This window comes from Myotis nattereri, assembly GCF_964212035.1.
Source record: "Myotis nattereri genome assembly, chromosome: 2".
NCBI lineage: Eukaryota > Metazoa > Chordata > Mammalia > Chiroptera > Vespertilionidae > Myotis > Myotis nattereri.
Window position 1 is genome coordinate 32,371,824 of NC_138076.1, and position 19,661 is coordinate 32,391,484.

General features: G+C 39.5%; 1 protein-coding gene across 1 annotated transcript in view; it reads right to left on the reverse strand.

Moving 5' to 3' along the window:
- Positions 1–19,661, reverse strand: part of MYO16 (myosin XVI) — a 418,102-nt gene that overhangs the window by 223,906 nt on the left and 174,535 nt on the right. Inside the window, exons 16-19 of the mRNA XM_081084505.1 lie at positions 17,103–17,214; positions 13,203–13,320; positions 12,342–12,413; positions 9,592–9,733 (exon numbers count right to left, since the gene is read on the reverse strand). Of these exons, the coding sequence (XP_080940631.1) occupies positions 9,592–9,733; positions 12,342–12,413; positions 13,203–13,320; positions 17,103–17,214 (444 nt within the window). The remainder of the gene's footprint in view (positions 1–9,591; positions 9,734–12,341; positions 12,414–13,202; positions 13,321–17,102; positions 17,215–19,661) is intronic.

Here is a 19,661-nt window from a genome sequence, read left to right on the forward strand (position 1 = left end):
GAGCAGAAACTCTTAAATCTAGAATTAGGTGATAATTATACAGTGCAAGTTCCATTCTATAGTGAGTGGGGGGAGGGGTATGCAAACATTCTGAAAAATCATGTTGCTATTAAAATAAAAAAGTCTTTCCTAAACATCTGACTCAAGAAGGAGAGGACCATGGCCCACTTTAAGCTTTCCTGTTGGAGGGAATGATGACAAACGTATGAAAAGGAAAAGTGAGCTGTCTGAAAGGAAGCATGGCAGGGAGTAATTAAATCCTCTGAGATGATCCAATCCCAGTAATGGACAATTCTCCTCACCTGGGATGCTCCCAGAGACTACCCTACTTGGAGGAGATTAATCTTCAAACTTCTAACTCAAAGCATCAACCTGCCCAAACTGACCTTACTTCTTTGCAAAAGATAAAATAAATTACACTTTTATAAGGACCATTTATAACTATTGATGGCTACATTCAAGTACTTTTAAAAGTCATAGGAGTCATCTGACATGATATATATATATATATATATATATATATATATATATACACACACACACACACACACACACACATATATAATGTTAAATAATTTAAGAAGAAAATAATTATATGCACAGTCACATTTACACCCCTACATACACATATGCACAGACTCCTAATTTGAATTTTAGGCTTAATACATCTTATAAAACATCAGGATATGGTGCAGAAGTAATGACAAATCCCCCTACACAGAAAAAAAAAAACACCCATAGATGGAATGTGAAAATTGTCATAAGATTAGGTAAAGTATTTATAGGTGATCTGTGGGAATAGTGTAGTAGAGATATTTTTAATGGCTTGTCTGCATACACCAAAAGATGCTCCCTCCTTAGCACCAACTTCAGGCCCCTAAACTAAGTCACTCTTGTTAATGGACAGGATCCTTGAGGAATATTTAGCTATAGCTGAAAAATCTAATCTACTAAAAATAATCTTACAAAATAGATTCACATGCCTACTGTCAGAGCAGTGTTTTAAAAATTATGTTACTCATCTTGTAAGAGATATCTTAGTAGATCTTTTATTTTAATTTTTATTGTTGACACTATTGCAGATGTCCTCCATCAGTGTATGTTTTTTTAAAAAAATATATAAATTTTATCTAAAATTTAAAAAGATATCTGGAGACTATGAACCATGTTGGAGTTATTAATTCAGGATTTATTAAATTTTTAAACCAAGAACTTGAAAAATTGTTATAGCTCATATACATAGATTTTTTTTTAATTGAAAAGGGAACCTATTAATCCTGGGAAATTACATTAAAAAGTGTGTGTGTGTGTGTGTGTGTGTGTGTGTGTGTGTGTGTTTATGCCATTCCAATTGGACTTTGAACTAAAAAAAGGTTAAGATACACTATAACGTTTTGGAAGTACATTAAATGCTACCTCATTGTATCAATGGACACAGAAATATAGAAATCTTAGGAAATTTGGCTATTACTTCAATATAAATAAAAATATTCTCTTCTCTTTGAAAATCCTTGGAAAGTCAACAAACATGTACCTACACACCACTAAATATCCAAAACTAATTGTATATATACTGAACTCAGTAGAACAAAACTATGAACAATTCCCACATGGAAACTTAAGCCACATACAGACTTAACCCAGTTAATTCACTTTCCTTTCATTTCAGAGCACCAAGGTGAAGATCAGCCCTCTCCGCCATTCAGTGAGTCTTCAGACCAATACAGATTATGCAAAACGGTGACACGGGGTTGTTTTCTTAAACCAGCTGCAGCATTCTTCAAGGCTATAACGATTTTTCCCTACATGAAATATTTGTTCCCTCTAATTAAGAAAGAACAGCAAGTCTTGCCTACTGAAAAAGTACAAGTTTTCTGAAGATGAATATTACATGGCTTGCTACGATCTGATTTGTGCAGATTTTATGTTGTCAGAGTGGAGTGGAATGTGCTCACCTAGTACACAGGACCTTAAGTTTACTTTCTACTGAACCTGTTCTTTTTTCTCATTTCAGAGTGTGAGTCATTAGTTGTGAGACTCTGGGGAGCTGAATCCCACTGTTACCATTGTCATCCTTTGCAATGCCCTCAGTCAGATGGTTGGGGAACACATAAATCATGTTTTAAATGTGCTGATGGAAATCTTGCTGGACACCTAGGATCTTCGTTATTCACTAACGAAATGATCTTCCTTAGAATCAAAATATGTGAATTTAGAAACAGGATAAGTTGCAAAAATAGTCTACTAATAATTTCAGGATGTAAATCATTGAATTGATATGCAAATTTTAAAAAAACTTCTAAAGAATATAATTTCAACCTCTCCCTCAGACAGCCTATCTTTCTCATTGTTATATGTTTAATACTTTCTTGTGTTATTTAAGTCTACATTATATTGGATTGGAGAGGAAAGGTTTAATAGTTTGAGAAATTCCACAAGTGATATTTTTTTAATAGCCTTCTTTTCTCTCTCCATAATCAATCTCAATCTAAGGATCAAAGGATCCTGAGAGGATGGCCCCTGGCTCCCAGGGAAAGAAATTATTACTTTCATATTTAAATCCTGAAAACCTCATTCCAATTTAACCTCCTTCTCCCACCTGTTCCCAAATATCCGGAGGGTCCCCATCTCTACAGATCACAAGGTCCCTGTTCATCTATTGTGTCCTCCACCTTGTAGCCACTTCCTTACTCCAGGCACCACTTACTCATCTGTCCATGGTTAGTAACTGTTCTCTCTTCATGTGACTTTTACCTAAAAAAAAAAACCCTCCAGATCAGGCAATAATATCATGATTCCAAATGCATGTGGACCAGATTTTACAATGATCAAAGACCACAAACTGTGCTCCGGACCCGAGTCAGGCATTCTGCCAACGTGTCATAGGTGTGCCATAAGAGAAAGAGGGAGTGTGGAAACTGATTCATGCAAGTCCATTATCATTGCTGACTACAAAGCAAAACTGAGCAAACACGGAAATCACTCCTGACGTCCTAGCCGTGTATGTAAACAGCATTATTCTTGTTTCTAGAGAACAACGTATTTCCTCTAGTTGCTAGTCTTCAAAACAAGCAAGATCACTGAATCAAAAGTAAATGGAAGAGACTAGACTCAACATGTCGTCCATCTGCATTTTTTCACAACCCTCCTTTCTCCACAGAAAAACCAGGAAGCTTCTTCCAGCCATAACCGCCATGCTTTCACTGTAGCAACCATTCCGCTGTGTCAGGCCCTGTGCTGAAAACTGTGTGCGTCATTGCATTATCCTCAGCTAACCCTGGAACCAAGTTCTTGCAACCAGGTGTCAAATGAACGGGCTTGGATACATGAGAACTCACGATGAACACTAGTTGCAGTGAAATAGAGGTTTTGGTATGTGAGGGTATTTAGAGAACTCTCCTCCCAAAGTCTCTAGAGCTCATCAAAGCTGAATGTAATTAATCATAAAAATTTTAAATGTCTATGTTTAGCTCGAGTAAAATATTATAAGGATGTAATATCCTATAAGCACATTAAGAAACTGAGGGCTCAGTGACAAAAAAATTGATATGTATGCTTAAAACTCTATTTACTGTATTCTACTTGCATGTCAAATTATGTTTCCAAATATGTGGATATCAGGGCATGTAGACATAAACAAATGAATGGATGAATACACACAGAAATAAATAAATAAGTAACCATCACCCCCCCCCCTCCACTGGATTATCTCTTAAACTTCATCTATGACTTTCAATCTATTTATTCTTAAGGTGTTTCTAACGGTAAAAATGAAAATGTCCCACAGGTTATATTTCTCAGGTGTCCCCATAAATATAAACCATTGTATTCAGGACTCATGACAAGAATAAGCTGATTAAACTGTAGTTTTCAGTGCCTGAAGACATTTACAGAACTCTCCAACTTTCTAGAAGGCCCTCTGCCTGCCCAAGACTCTAGTGAAGTTTGTACCAGAACTCTGATGAAGATGTTAATTCAGGAAAAACAAAATTTAATTTAACTTTGATAATTCAGTATCAGGGATATGTGTTATATTATGAAACTGGTCCAATTTTAGAACTCACAAAAACTATCACTTCTTTAAAAAAATGTAAGGTATTCATTACACTTTAATAAGATTCTCCAACCACCTATCTCGTTTCAGAATCACAGGGATGATATCCTTTATAAAACCTAAAATCTGTTCAGTGCACATCTTTGGTTTAGCCATTATAAAAAGTGAGCCTTTGAACTATCCACAACTCCTCAAGGCACTGTCTCATTCCCAGTTCCCTGCCAATCCAGAGAAATCCTGTCCAAGATGCACACCTGGGAAGGTGCGGAGAAGCAACCCCTTCGTGGTGTGCGCTTAAGCCTGGTGGACTGCCCTGAAGAATGGGTGACAGTGGGAGTAGGTAGGGTAGGAATGAATGCACTTCTCATTTCTTGAGGACTTTAGGAGGAGCAGTCCAGCACTAGGAATCTATGAAGAAGCCGAGAGAAGGGGTTAGGGATAACTATCTTTCTCACCAGAAAGCCTCAAATATCTGGAAGCTAAGACACCCCTCATGCCCTTGTTCCTGCGCCCCACTTCCTGGGAGAGCCTAAGGCACAGCCTGCAAGCTGAGGTGCAGAAGCCTTCCTCACTCCCTTCCTGGAGGCAGTCAGCTGCCACCACAGGCCTTCACCGGGGAGAGAGAGAGAGAGAACCCTCACCTTTGGACGCTATTAATTTCTGTTCAAATACTGGATATTTGGGGACTTAAAGGATTCGTGGGACTGTGATTTATTTAAAAATGAGCAGAAAAGTATTGGGACCTACCCATGTTTTCGCCCAGGGTTGGAAAAATATTATCCTCGTTGAGATTATTTTGAAAGAAGGTAAGGCATAAGAAGAACATGTTTTCATTACAGTGAAAATCACACTTGTTTAATAAGTGGTTATATCAAAATAAGTAATAATGCAACTACATGTTTAAAAAATTTCAAGCAATTCTGTTTATAATGTTGACACAATAAAACACTCTTCTTGTGGCCAACACAATACTGTCCATGTTTCCCTATCTTTTACAAAAAGTTTATGATTTTATTAAGAATAACAAATGCTTAAGAGCAAGACTTTCCATTTTAAATGTTATATTAAAAACAAGCAACCAAAATTACCAAATGAGGAAGAACTTTTATCATAATAGGCAAAATAAGCCATGTTAGAATAGGTGTATTAAGGACATTTATTCAGAATCTTATCTGTGCCACAAAGTTCAGTTTTTAAATATATTTTTTATTGATTTCAGAGAGGCAGGGAGACGGAGAAAGAGATAGAAACATCAATGATGAGAGAGAATCATCGATGGGCTGCCTTTTGCATGTCCCACACTGGAGATGGAGCTCGCAACCCAACTTGGGCATGTTCCCTGACCGGGAATTAAACCATGACCTCCTGGTTCATAGATCGACCCTCAGCCACTGAGCAACACCAGCGGGGCACTTCATATTTAAAGTGCTACTATTCTAAGACACTGAGGTTAGACCCTGAAAGGAACCTACTTAGAAAGATGCTTTGACAGAAATAAGGGAGTTGACAATCCTGCAGTTTTTACATTATATCTGCTTGTGTCGCAGGACAGACCAGAGATGAGGTCACCTGAGAAGCAGGGGAATCTTAAAGCCGCAGGATACTATTTCCTGATCAATAAGCTAACCTAATGAGGAAAAGAGACCCTGGCTGTCAAATTCAAGATTCCTGAGGATAAGGGGACCACAGCATTGGTCTGACTGCAATGCGGGAAGCATGGGAGGGAAGGCCTCTTCTTGGGGAGAAGGGCCACATCCCTGGGCAGGGACGAGACAACCCACACATCCTTTTATTTATGGAGGAAAATCTGGCCAGTGAAGAATGGGAGAGAAGGTCAGTGCCTCCGGCGTCCTTAGTGGTTGCCAATTTTCCACATATGAGGAAGTAGGAATCTATGTGGAACTCCATGTGGTTTGAACATGTGACTGTTTATACCTACACTGTGTGTCAATGTGTGTCACTGACCATTCACAGAGGAGTGGAGGCCAAATAACTCTAGAAAAGTCAGATCAAAGTGAACCACTCATTCGTTTTCTCTAGAAATTATTTGATATTTAAAATCACCTTTTAATTATTAAGTAGTTTTAAACAAATAGAAGGTATTTTATTGTTGTTGTTAGCATTATTCCCTTTTACCTGCTTAGATAATAAGTCTCAAGTAAGTTAAATCAAGTGTCAGTGTGCTTCTGTTTTGAAATGCCCTGACCACTAGGTGTGGACCTGTGCCGGGGTCCAACCCCAGCGGGTCCAGGGGTCCCCAAAGGTGTGGACGGAGTCGGCGAATAAGGAATGACACGGAGACAGCGTTCAGTTGATCAGCAGCCTAGCCAGGATCTCCAGCCAGGATCTCCAGAGAGGTTCTGCTTCGGATCTCCAGCCAGGTTCTGTGTCCATGGTCTCTTGCTAGGTTCTCCAGCCAGGTTCTGTCCAGGTTCTCCAGCCAGGTTCAGTCACCAGGTTCTAGTCAGGTTCTCTTGCCAATTTCTGTAGTCAGGTTCAGTCCAGGATCTTTTGCCATGTTCTCTCCAGCGAAGTTCTTCTGTCCCTAGAGAACGTTCTGTGTAGGTTCTGTGCCTAGGTTCTGTCTCTCTCTCTCTGTCTCTTGCTGTCTTGTTAAATCTGTATTTATACCAGTTGATTCAATCCTATCAATCTCTATTACAAAGGTTAGGGCGTTTCTTATCTCCATTCCAGGGAGTAAAGATTATGTAGCTTAAGCATGATTGTTCATAGTTAAAGTGATTAATTACCTGCCTGGCACTTAGTTAAGAGGTTTTATTCCCTCCCTAACTTCAGGGGAAAATCCCTACCTGGGGAAACAACATTTCTCAGAGACCTTGGTTAAAACACATAGTGCCTAGAAGGTGAGCAAACATATTAAGAACAGTATGCCATATATGCCAGGTCCCTTGAAACAGCAAGCATGGACCGGCTCCTGGCAGACCTGGAATAAAAGCTGCCAGCCAGCCCTAGCTGGTTTGGCTCAGTGGATAGAGTGTCAGCCTGCGGACTGAAGGGTCCCAGGTTCGATTCCGGTCAAGGGCAGATGCCTGGGTTTCGGGCTTGATCCCCAGTTGGGGGCGTACAGGAGGCGGCCAATCAATGATTCTCTCTCATCATTGATGTTTCTCTCTCTCTCTCTCCCTCTCCCTTCCTCTCTGAAATCAATAAAACTATATTTTAAAAATAAATAAAATAAAAGCTGCCAGCCGGTTGGTCTCCAGCTGCAGCATTTGGTGCAGGCAGCCTGCACTGAACTCAGGACCCAGGCAGCAACGGGCTGGTGTATGTCCTCACATTAACCTCGCTGACTCAACTTTGGCCAGGCAAACATGGCAAACACTTCTGCTCGTCCTAATTAACTAGTTGTCAGCGTCCGCATTATACCCCATGATTTTCATTTAGAAGCAACCTCATTTGAAATCTAGTTAGAGAAAGTAGAGTTTTTTTAACATATATAATATTGTTAATATTGTACCTATTTTGCTGTAATCCAGGAAATGAATCCAGCATTCCAAGATCATACATTTCATCTGCTGTAATTCCACTTGTTTTCCCTTTATTACTTTATTCCCTTTATATTTTATTTCTATTTATTTTTGCTTGCAAATCTTACAAAAATAGACAGAATGAAAAAAAAAAATACTTCCCTTCAACATCAACGGAGCTTGCCAACTTTAACCATAGGGATATATATTTATTTATGTTATATAATCTTTTTTGACATTATAAAATTTCCACAAAATTGGAGATTCATAAACTATAAAAACCTATTCCAAGTTTATCCACATTTCGAGACCTTTCTATGACTTTGGAAATGGGTCTGTAAATCTGCAAAAATTTAAACTTTCCATGAATTTCAATGAATTAGAAATACTGCAAACATAACCTTCCTTTGCATTTTTTCAGGATCTAAATTTGGGTGACCAATGGGAGAAATAGGGAAGAAAGAATGGGAGTTATGACTCAAATGAGACTTACTGTATTTTAGAAGTTAAACTTATACTACATTAATTCATTTATAATTTCCACTAATTCCTGTCCTTGCTCATTTGCTTAGTAAATAATTTTAAACAATAAAACTAATATCATAAATTTACATATTGATACAATGATAATATTTCCACTCAAAGGGAAAGAATGTGTTTTCCAAGGTTTATGTTTATATATTTTTTCTCTGTGTGTATATAGTCAAAAATCTAGACTACACGTGTTTCCAATTATATAAATTTAAGACTCTAAGATTTAAATGTCAAGTGGAAATTTTCTAAAAGTTTCTATGTGCAGCTGGATTTATATATTATTTGTTCAAGGTCAACTTCAGCAGAGCTGCCAATAATGTTATGCAAGATTCATTTGGCACACTTAGCATATTAATATCATTCTGTAAGTAATCTTGATATTTAAAGGAAAATCAAAATTATCTGACAATAAGCAATAACAAAATAAAAAATCCTCACTATATCAAACACTAAGGCATGTCTGCTAAAATATAAATAATACTATATTTGCCCTTAAATCACAGACTGCATAGTTAATCTGCTGATCATTATAGTGGGAATGATCATTATACATTATAATGAGAATTTCAGCATCCCTTTGTCCTTGAAATCTTCTGAGATGACTATATTTATTTAGGAACTTTCCCAGCAATACATGATAGTTATAATGTTTTCCAAGAAACCTCTAAAGGCAGCAATTTTCAGGAATTTGGTAAAGGAGTGTATATAGACAACTAAGAAATTTTCAAAAGGTTTTATTCAAAGATAGAGGCCCGATGCACGAAACTCGTGCAAGAGGCTCAGCCCTCGCAGCACCAGCTTCATCTGGAAGGTCGTCTGGATGGTTGTTCAGCTGTTCAGTTTAATTAGCATATTAGCTCTTTATTACATAGGATAAGAATGTGTAAAGTCTTCTGGATGAAATTTTGCTTTCCATAATCTGCTCAAGGTCATTATTAGTGACAAGAATATTAACAAAGTTTTCCATTGACAAGATGCCATGGAGATCTATAATTTTTAGATAATCAAATAGTCCTGAATAGCTTCTACTTAAAGATGATTAAGGCTATGCGTGAAATTATTACCATAGAGACCCTTCATCAAGTAATCCACAAAATATGTGAAGAAAACAGGAAGAATTGCTGATCTGAAATGCACCATCAAATTGGTTCCGAGACAGACATGGGTTCCTCAACAAACTTAACTGCTTTAGGTATTCTTGAACTGTCTTCCTCCTAGATTTAAACACCTTTATACTTATTGGTGCTCCAAAGACACTATATGCCTTCAGTCCAGAGAGAATGTATGTGTATCTCCATACATGAGAGATGATTTGATTAATTCATCAATGTGTGTGGGGTGGGAGGAAGGAGGATTAAATCTTTGTAAATAGTCAATAAAATCCTTCAACTTGTTAAAATAAAATGTTTTAAGAATAGTTTAATTTATGGGTCACACTGGATTGTAAAGCATCTTTAAGAGGTGAGACTTCTTAAGTTATCTATGACACCAGCAACCAGCATCCATCAGTCTTACCTGCTAGGCTCATCTTGACTCTGGAGGCAACAATTCATGCTATTCACCAAAAAGCTAAACAAACGACTGTACAAGGACTTGGCCAGGAGATCCCGGTAAAATTCCGCCATCTCTATAGTATGCCGCCGTGTGATCATATCCCCTGGGATAGTGGAGAGGAGAAGAGGCCTAAGAACAAGGGTTTCTCTCATTGAAAAGCAAGCAAAACTGGGCATATCCTATTCATCCCTCACCCACCCCCAAGCCCCAGAAGATGTTGAAAAATATACCAAGATTCTAATAAATGCGGTCTTGGTCAATTATTACATAAAATGTTTCCCTTACATGTGTCATATACATTGCATCTTATTTGTTACAATTGTTGACCACAGCTTTTGACCTTTTGCAGACTGTTAATTTCCGTTCTCTTAGGGAACCAACTCTTTGAAGGGCCCCTCTTAACAAGTTTCCTGCTAACAGCTCACTGGTTTGGATACTGAATCATCCCCAAGGCATTTGGAAACCTGGCCATCTGGAAAATTAGTCATATTTTAAATATTTTCAAAGAAATGATCCAACTAACCAAAATGTGGGTCTGGAATGTGGGAACTCAGTTGGGCCTTAAAGGAGAAATTTCTGTGACATTCTCAAAGAGATGGCAATTGAAACCTTGAATAATAAGATTTTTTAGAAGAGAACAGACTAGAGAAGAAAAAAATAAGTGAGGATGTTTTGGAATTGAGCCTATGACAGCATTTATGCTAGAGAGAGGAGAGGAAATGGGAACATCATATTCAAACTTTAGAGCCTTGGCCAACCTGGCTAAACATTGCAACTCAGGCTGAGCAGGGAGATAAATGACAGGATGAAGACCACGTGAAATGAGGGTTAAGCTGTTAATCACAGACATGCACACAAGGGAGCAGAACTGCTTCAGAGACTGGTTGAAATAAGCAAACAAACAACAGCAGATAATTGAGAGTCAGGGAGTTATACTTTCAAGTTCATGGGGATGGAACAACACACAATAGCAGTGAAAGCAGTGCGCTATCTATATTATAGAATTGGGGTCTCTAGAGTCAGCGTGATTACGGGCTCTAATGCGACACACATCTGGCACGTGAATAAGGAGATGAGGGCAAGTGTAAGCAGAGGAATCTGCATATATTAAATTATAGATATTAATGGAGGGTTCAATTTTTCATCAACAAGTCAGGAGATTAAAAAAAAAAACAATGCATTTGGATAACTTCAAGAAACTTAGTGTGGATGGATGCAAGAACAGCAGTGGGAGAATGACTAAAAACGAAGCATAAAAGTTGGGTAAGGCCCAAGTAAAAAAGAACCTCTTGTGCTGTCCTAAAGTGACAAGCTTAACTCCAAAGATGTTGGGAAATCTTTCAAAGACTGTTCCCATGGATGAAATCATGTTTGCAGAAAGCTTATACCTGAAAGCAGTGTGAAAAGAAGGCAACATGAGATGAGGAAAAGATAAAAGATGAAGGAGACTGTTCCTGCCAAAATCTGGGGAGGGAATGATAAATTAAGGAAATGGTGATAGAAATGAAGGGAAGGCAGTAAGAATGACAGCTGTTTATGGAGTAGAGCTGGAGTGTGTCTGATTTACTCAGTGGAGAAGGAGGAGGAAGAGGTATCAAGAATGACTTTTGGCCCTGACCGGTTTGGCTCGGTAGATGGGGCGTCGGCCTGCGGACTGAAGAGTCCCAGATTCGATTTCGGTCAAGGGCATGTACCTTGGTTGCGGGCACATCCCCAGTGGGGAGTGTGCAGGAGGCAGCTGATTGGTGTTTCTCTCTCATCAATGTTCCTGGTTCTCTATCCCTCTCCCTTCCTCTCTGTAAAGAATCAATAAAGTATATTTAAAAAAAAAAAAGAATGACTTTTGGACAACTGAGTGGATAACAGGCAGATTCACAGAGTTCAGAAACATGGAAGGGAACTCTAGATGTGAAGCAGAAATTTATAAGTCACATACCTAAATACCTGCAAGTAGGTCCAATAGGAACAGAGGTAAGAAGAAGGGTGCTTTAGAGTAAAAAGATCAGGTGGATGGTGAGTTCCCAGAATTCCAATACAGAGGAAGGTTGGAAAGGCAATGATTTATAGTGAATAACTGAAGAGGATGGGGGAAAGCCACTCCCCTGGCCCCTTGACTAGAAATGCTTACAGCATAGAGACATATTCTGGGTATTGGGTAACATTAGATTCTAATTCCAAAAATGCCATTTCTTAATGATTACAAAGTTCTTTAACCTCTTTGAAATCTTAGTTATGGAAATGAAAATGCCCACCTCTTAGAAACCTGTCAGAATTTTTAAAAATCCCCACATTTATAGCGGTTGTTAGAATTCTTGTTGTAAGTGCCCAATAAATGGTAGCTATTTATTGAAAGTGTTGACATGGAGGGAAAAGGATGCTCTTCATTGAAGAGGACAGTGTGGCACCACATACACACAGGGACCCAATGTTTTCATTAAATCAATGCCCTTGGGTTGATGACTTTGTCTAAAATGACTGAGCAGCTAGGAAGGGTGACCAATTAGTCAAAATGGTCTCTCAAAAGCTCTGAGAGTTTAAGATATATAGTCAGATCAAGTGACCAAACAGGTTTTCATGCTTTTCTCATTTGGCATTCAATTCACAGAAATCGTTTCACTGAGTGGGAAAAGGTAAGTTTGCATTTATTTTTTGTATTTCAAAGAAGACCAGGGTTGCACCAAGGTGAAAGTCAGAGTATTGGAAAAACGTACCTTTAAAATATTGAATATCAGTTGTTAGAGCAGACACCAGTTCATCTGCTGAGACTTGTAACATCCCAGCCACTACAATTAAAGCAGTGTGGAAAACTAAAGTTAGTATTTTGTTTAGAAAGAGAACATTGTACTTGATGGTGATGATTTATAAGCTTTACACAGACCCATTAGAAAATGTATGTATTAAAGAAAATGAAATAACCAACTTGTCAAATTCAACCAAAGAAACAGCCTGTAAGTAATCAAAGTGTTGATGAGTGTTAATGGGCTCCTGCAGTAAGTCAGAACTGGTTTTTTCTCTCCTTTCCCTCCCAAATAGATATGGCAGTTTTCTCCCAGTTCCCTATTAAAGGACTTTGATATGAGGTGAAGATATGCTGTTCACTGACAATCTGTGGTTTTAAGGTATCTTAAAGGGGGAAAAAAACAACAAAAAAAAAACAACCACCAAAAAACTGGGAGTAACTAACAGGCAACTTCAAAGGAGAGAGATGTTTGGCAAGATCTTTGCAGGAAAGCAATTATATTAGGTTTAAAATGTTTAGCTAATAACGTGCCCCCAAAATATACTGGGTGGCGGGGGTGGGGGTGGAGAATAGTCAGAATATAAATAAACCCAAGTGTGTGCGGAAGAATCAACCTGCTAACGTGGTGGGCCGCAGGAGAACATAAATGTACATCTTGTTATTCATTCCCGTAGCCATTTATAAAAAAGAACAAAGGTACAGGGTTGTTTTTCCCCTCACCATTCTCACTGAATTCTGCTCTAGTGTTCATCCCACCAGGCTTTTCTGTACTGTGTCTCCCTCTACTGGCAGGTCTGCAAAACTGCACACGTATTATGTCTGCTCCACTGACCTTGTTCTAGGAGCTGGAGGTCGGAAACAAATGCAGAGTCCTCCTCAGTTAGAGACGTGAACCGAATGTCTCCAACGTGTAATATTGCTGCTAGAATCACAAGCAGATTCTCCACCTCCTGTGCATTTTATAAATAGAGAAAAGGAACAGGGTTGCTTAAAAGAAAATAGACGTAAGGAGTAAAGCCCTTTAAAACCCTAAAAGTAGGTTTAAAAAATGATGTTACTGTGGTCAACTGCTCTATTCTAGAAAAGCAATGAAATTATTGCATAATGCATTTCAGTATTTTCACTAGGACTTACAGAGAAAAATAAAGATCTAATGATAATGAATACTTCTCCACAAAAATACCTAAATTATGTCTGACTGTCTTAAAGTTAAAAATAATTTTTTTTAAAAAATGTTTTTGATATTAGTAGGCTTGTGATTTTTCAGATCTCGAATGTTCGAATCTCTAATTCAAAATTAAAATCTCACAGTTCAATGCACATTTCCTGTAAACCAATGTTTCTGTTCCTTAAACAAAATAGAGTGAGGAAGTGATGTTCTGACGTGCATTACGTTTCCACAAAAGTATCAGAATGAAAACTGAATCATTGTGTCGTGGTGGTCTGACTGGCTGGACGTCTCTGGGAAGGTCAGGTTCACACGTCCTCCCAGGGCTGGCCTGGAACTGTGCACGGAGGCTAATCAGACCTCCCGGCCGGCCGTGATGGCTGCTTCGCTAGGGAATGTGGGCCATGGTGTCCGCCTTCTAGTTCTCTCTCTCATGAGATAAACTGTTATTGTGATTAAAGAATTTTTTTACTTCTCCTAGAAAATTAAGGGTGGCATGATGAAAACAACTGCCTAGACAAATAAAATGCTAATTGCTTTTTAAAGGTATTTTAAGGAAAACTCAGAAAAAAATGAATTTGGCAAGAGCTATCTCTGAGCAGAAGGTAGAAGGAAGTAAAAGGATGTTTGCTGAGAGAAAATATCTGAGAATCTGGAACGCTGCATAAAAAAAATACCTTAAATTTGGTCTTGGACAGTCATTTGGTGGTAAGAATGAAAAGTCAGTAAAATGCTGTAAGCTAGAACATGCTTTTCTGGAATAATATGTACTTAGTGTGATGGTATCCATAGTAACATTGGTCAAGTTCCATAAAGGGCAAGTGTCATAACCTTTTAAAGTTTTACTTATTTTCCTAACCTGCAATTTGGAAATAAAAAGCTCCTGCCTGTGGAAGTTTTACTAGGAACTACTCTTATTTTCTTTATAAATATATAGTTGAAACAATATACTCCATGGGACTTCATGAATTTCTCCAGAACCTCTACTTTCATCATAAGACATCGTTTGATCATCTTTAACATGAGGGCATTGACAACAACGATGGCCGAGTCATTTTCAGGTTAGCCCTCTATGATTTCGGCACGACTTAAAAGTGCTTTTTGGTAACTCCCAAATCATAAATGAGGGTTTCAAATTTAATTCATTTATGCTTGTTTAAATAACACTTTACCTCTTACACTACCTGACAACCACCCCCCCACACACACCTTTCTTTTAATGAGTTTTTTTTATTGATTTTAGAGAGAGAGGAAGGGAGAGGAATACACAGAAACATCGATCAGCTGCCTCCTGCACGCCCCTTATTGGAGACTGAGCCTGCAACATAGGCATGTTCCCTGACCGGGAATCAGACTCATGACCTCTTGGTTCATGGATTGTTGTTCAACCATTGAGCCATACTGGCTGGGCTCCCTTGACCTTTTAATAAACCCAGTAATTCGTTAAATGTTCTAGCCCCCCCTCCCCCCACCACCTCCACCCCCGCCGCCATGAGATAGGCACTTCTGGACACACCCACAGGAAGGCTTTGCTCTGCCTGCAAGGATCTTACAGTTTAGTGGTGGAGAGCAGAGGCCTGAAAGCTAGTCTTAACATGAATTAAAGTGCAGTAAAATCTATGACAGGGACACAAATAAATTGCTCTGAGAGTAGGGGGCACCTTGAGCAACACTCACACGCCTCCTTGCTGGCGCGCTAGGCTGGTGGTGAAGGAGGGAAGAGGTGGAGGTGCCTTCCTGAACAGAACTCCCAAGACCACAATCACTTACAAGGCCTTGATTCAAGGCCCTCGCCCGCCTAGAAATACCTTCCTCCAGTCGCATTGGACATGATGAATCCCTATGAAGTAGACTCCATTGTCATCATCCCAGTCTCCCCAAAGGGTCAAGATGAAGGGATTGTCTTTTGTTAAAATGCCCATATCTCTTTTACCAAGAAGGTTGTTGGATTCTCTATTCGCTATCTTAGGTGGGAGGTATATTTTGCTTGTCCTGCCTTTAAGGATCAATCATGGATTTTTAAAGCCCTGTTTCTAAGGACCTGGTACTCTGGCAGAATGGTCCCTCACCCACCTCTACATCCCAGTTTCCTATAAGACAGCAGACATTTCAGGCATGGAGAAAGGGGGAAATAACAAAAAATTCAACAGCAGCAAGTGGAAAGACAGGAAAGTGCAAAGGGGTAGGAGTTAGTAAAAGACAAACACATAGATTGGATAATCAGAGAACAAACAAAAAAAAGCCATATGATTGCCCTTCCCAGAATTTCAATCACTAATGGGGTAAGGGTGGAGTGAAGCAAAGAGCCCAGAGCTAATTCATTTAGGGTGAGTCCCCATCCCTTTTAGGCACCTTCCCACCCTTTCCTACCCATTCACTGCCCCATTAGCCTTATCTATGTGGGCAAGAGAAAAACATACAAATACCCAAAGCAATTAAGTTAGTGGTTTAAGGAAAAGAAAAATAACTTTTAAAAAACTATAACTAAATTTGGGTTTCTGGGCTACTGGCATACCCAAGTTACCCATGCAATCTCATATCAATTGTTAATGAGGAACTGGCCATAATTCAAGAAACACCATATTCAATAAGGGGAATCAGATAAGGTGTAAGGGAAAGAGATTTGGGGGAATTCTGAGAAGTCACAAGGCTTAGATCACTTCATATTTCTTATTCCCTAGACCTGTGCCATACAACTCAGTAACCATTCACCACACAATACTATTTCAATTTAAATTAATTAACACAATGAAAAACTAAAAATCCATTCCCTCACTCTCATTAGCCACATTCCAAGTGTCCAGTGCCCACAGGTGACCATGGCTACCATACTGTACAACACAGATCCAGGACATTTATATTATCCTAGAAATTTATACATGTTAAATTATATTTCTCAGTTTCATAATGCTTGCATGTATTTGGTAATTCTTTAAAAATAAAAAAAGGACTACACTGTGTTGACTGCTCAAGGGATGGGGTAGGGGGAGGTGGAGAAAGGTTTAGGGGGCATAAATAGTGATAAATGAAAATTTGACTTGGGGTGGTGAACACTCAATACAGTGTACAGACGATGTGCACCTAACATGTATGATTTTGTTAACCAGCCTCACCACAATAAATTCAATTAAAAGGGGTGAAAAAGCTTTATATTATTCAGGAAGATATTGTAATACAGTGATTCTCACCAATAAACAGTTCGTTCCTTCAGCTCTGCCGATTTTCTCTTATGCTTGTCAATGTAAATTCTTTTCATCTGTGTGGCTCACAGGGTTCCTTTGGGAGAAGGGCTCCTTGGCCACCCTCTGGGAGGTAGCAGCCCTCCTCTTGTCACTCCCTGTTGGTCTTCGCAGTACCTGTGACCTGACCACCTTGGGTATGTCTACCTCCCCACTAGAATGTAAACTCCGGGGGCAGAGATCCGATTGGGGTTCGTTCTCTGCTGACTCACCCGTGTGTGCAACCACATCCGGAATGTGATAGGGACTCGGTAAAAGTTTTTGAAAGATTAACTTTAATAAATTAGTGCAAGGTTGTTTTCTCAGTGAAATATTTATAACTCACCAAGTTACTGAAGCCAACTACATTCAAGGCTTGTTTCAAAACAGCAAACCTCTCCCTGTTCAGGGAATGCTCTGCTGTTGATAGGTCGTCTCTTAGGGTCTGGTTCAAATACCTGTGAAGATAAAGCGCACACAGCATTATAGCTTGGCTCCTGGTCAAGCTGCAGTGGTGACAAGTCACTGCGGCCATCGTTGGCCTCCAGGATAATGCAGATCGCCTGGACATTGCGCACCCATGTGTTTATAAGGCTTGGATACATAATAGCACATGATGTTTCAGGCAGGAAACAAAAACGGTTCTTGTTGTACCAGAACATATTTACAGTTTTACTCGGTTCTCACCTTAGCTGCACCCTTCCTTCTGAAAAGAGAAGGTCACGGTGTTTTATGTATTTCACACAGAAATTTAGTGGGTCCTATCATACGCGGTGTCATTAATATGTTTATTAAAGAGCGTTAATTTAAAGTAACTTATTATTTCTTCTTGTCGGTATCTTTTAATTACGAAGTGGTTGGTTATGTCATTGATTTATTCCTTTCATTCAACAAACACATAAGAATCACCTGCCAAATATGCAATGCTAGCCAGCTGAGGATATAAAGATAAAGAGCTCACCCCTGGAAGCTCAACAGCCAAAACAAAAATATGTATCCAGGGCAAAGGCAAGAGAAGAGGTAGCTACAACACAATATGGAACTAGAACAATAGACATGAATGGGAGGGGTTAGCAAGTGGCCCAGGAGGGGACCAAACCTTGAAGAACATGATGAGGAATGGTTGTAGGAGAGAAAGAAGCTTTGGTTTCAAGAACTGACACTTCAATAAGAATCTGCCAAACAAATGTTTAAGGACATTCATTAAAAATTAGCAACACACACAAAGGAACACAGGATTGAGTGTGCCTGATGTATATGGGAAGCGTGGGAAGATCAGCAAAATTGGAGTCTATGGCAGTGGTCAGCAAACTTTGGCTCGCGAGCCACATGCGGCTCTTTGGCCCCTTGAGTGTGGCTCTTCCACAAAATACCACGTGTGGGCGCACATGTACAGTGCGATTGAAACTTCGTGGCCCATGCGCAGAAGTCAGTATTTTGTGGAAGAGCCCCACTCAAGGGACCAAAGAGCCGCATGTGGCTCGTGAGCCGCAGTTTGCCGACCACTGGTGGTGACAGGAGCAGAGATGGATGAGGTTGGGGACGTAGCCAGAGTTTCGTATGCCTTGCAGAAGAGTTTCAACTATGTCTTGGAGGTAATGGGTAGTGCTAACGGTCATGAAACAAAATGACAAGAGCAGATTGTCGTTTCAGATAGAACATTCTGGTATCCCCGTGAAAGATTACCTGGAAAGAGATAAGGCAACTGAGAGACCACCAGTGGTGAAGAAAAGGAGATATAGAGAGGCATCCAGGAGGCTGGATTTGCAGGATGAGGGGGCAGATCGGATACAGGGGGGAGAGAAAGGAGATGTGTCAATGGTGCCTTTCAAGTTTCTATCTGGGGAAAAGAATGGACTGTGGACTCATTCAACCAAAGAGTGTTCTCAAGAGGAAGAGGAAATCTCTTGACAGAGAAAGTCTTATATTTTATGTTAGTCCTGTTGACTTTGAACTTCTTATTAAAGTTCAAGTGGAGTTCAAAGAAATGATTGGCCTTAGGGACCTGAAACTCAGAAAAGATTTGAGAATAAAATCTGGAAATGATCACCATGCAAAAAAAAAAACACAAAACATGGAGTGAATGAACTGGCGATGCTAAAATTTTAGGGGTGAAGAAAGAGTTGAGTGTTCAGGGAGGAAGTAGAGAAATTAAACGTAATCAGTCATCACAACAAAGGGAGCACATATTTTGAAGATTGACTGACATGGGCAGAGAATAAACCGTAGTCAGAGGAAGCAGTTGGTGGTGTGGGGAGGACACGGACTGCAGGCTGTGGTGTGGAAGTGGGGTCTGTGCGGACTTCTCTTTATCAATCATGTGAAGGATAGAGATAAAACAGTCCAGTCTCTGGGGTGTGGAGTGGGAGAGATCAAAATATTCATATGCTGAGACAGAAACACATAAAGATGGGATAAAAAACTAAGAGAAAGGGAGTTGTCGGGGCAGGTGTGGTGAAGAGAAGGAAGTGGCTGAGGAAGGGAGAGGGGTTTGAATCAGGACTACAGTGGCGGGTGAGTTTCCCACTGAGAAAGGTGAGGAGTCAGGGGTCCAACGGGGGTGGCATCTCAGGGGAGTAGAGGAGCCACTGTTCCGTGGCTTCAGTTTTCCTAATGAAGGTCTTAATAGTAAGAAATTATAACCACTCTCAATTCTCCTTATTCTCGTAACAGTTTTTACTTCAGTTAAATTCTGGGTGGAAGCAGCAATGTGAAATTAATCTTGGTAGTTGTAGACATGGCTGTTAATTATGTAATAGTCCAGGAGGAATTCAATCAAAATAGAGACTTTTAGAGGGCAGTTTGCCTGATGGCAGGAATGATGCTTTGAAATTGCTCTTTCTCCTCTGTAGCCAGAACATTTGTTGGCATGAAAATTGTCAAAAATATAGAACTCAGTGTCTTC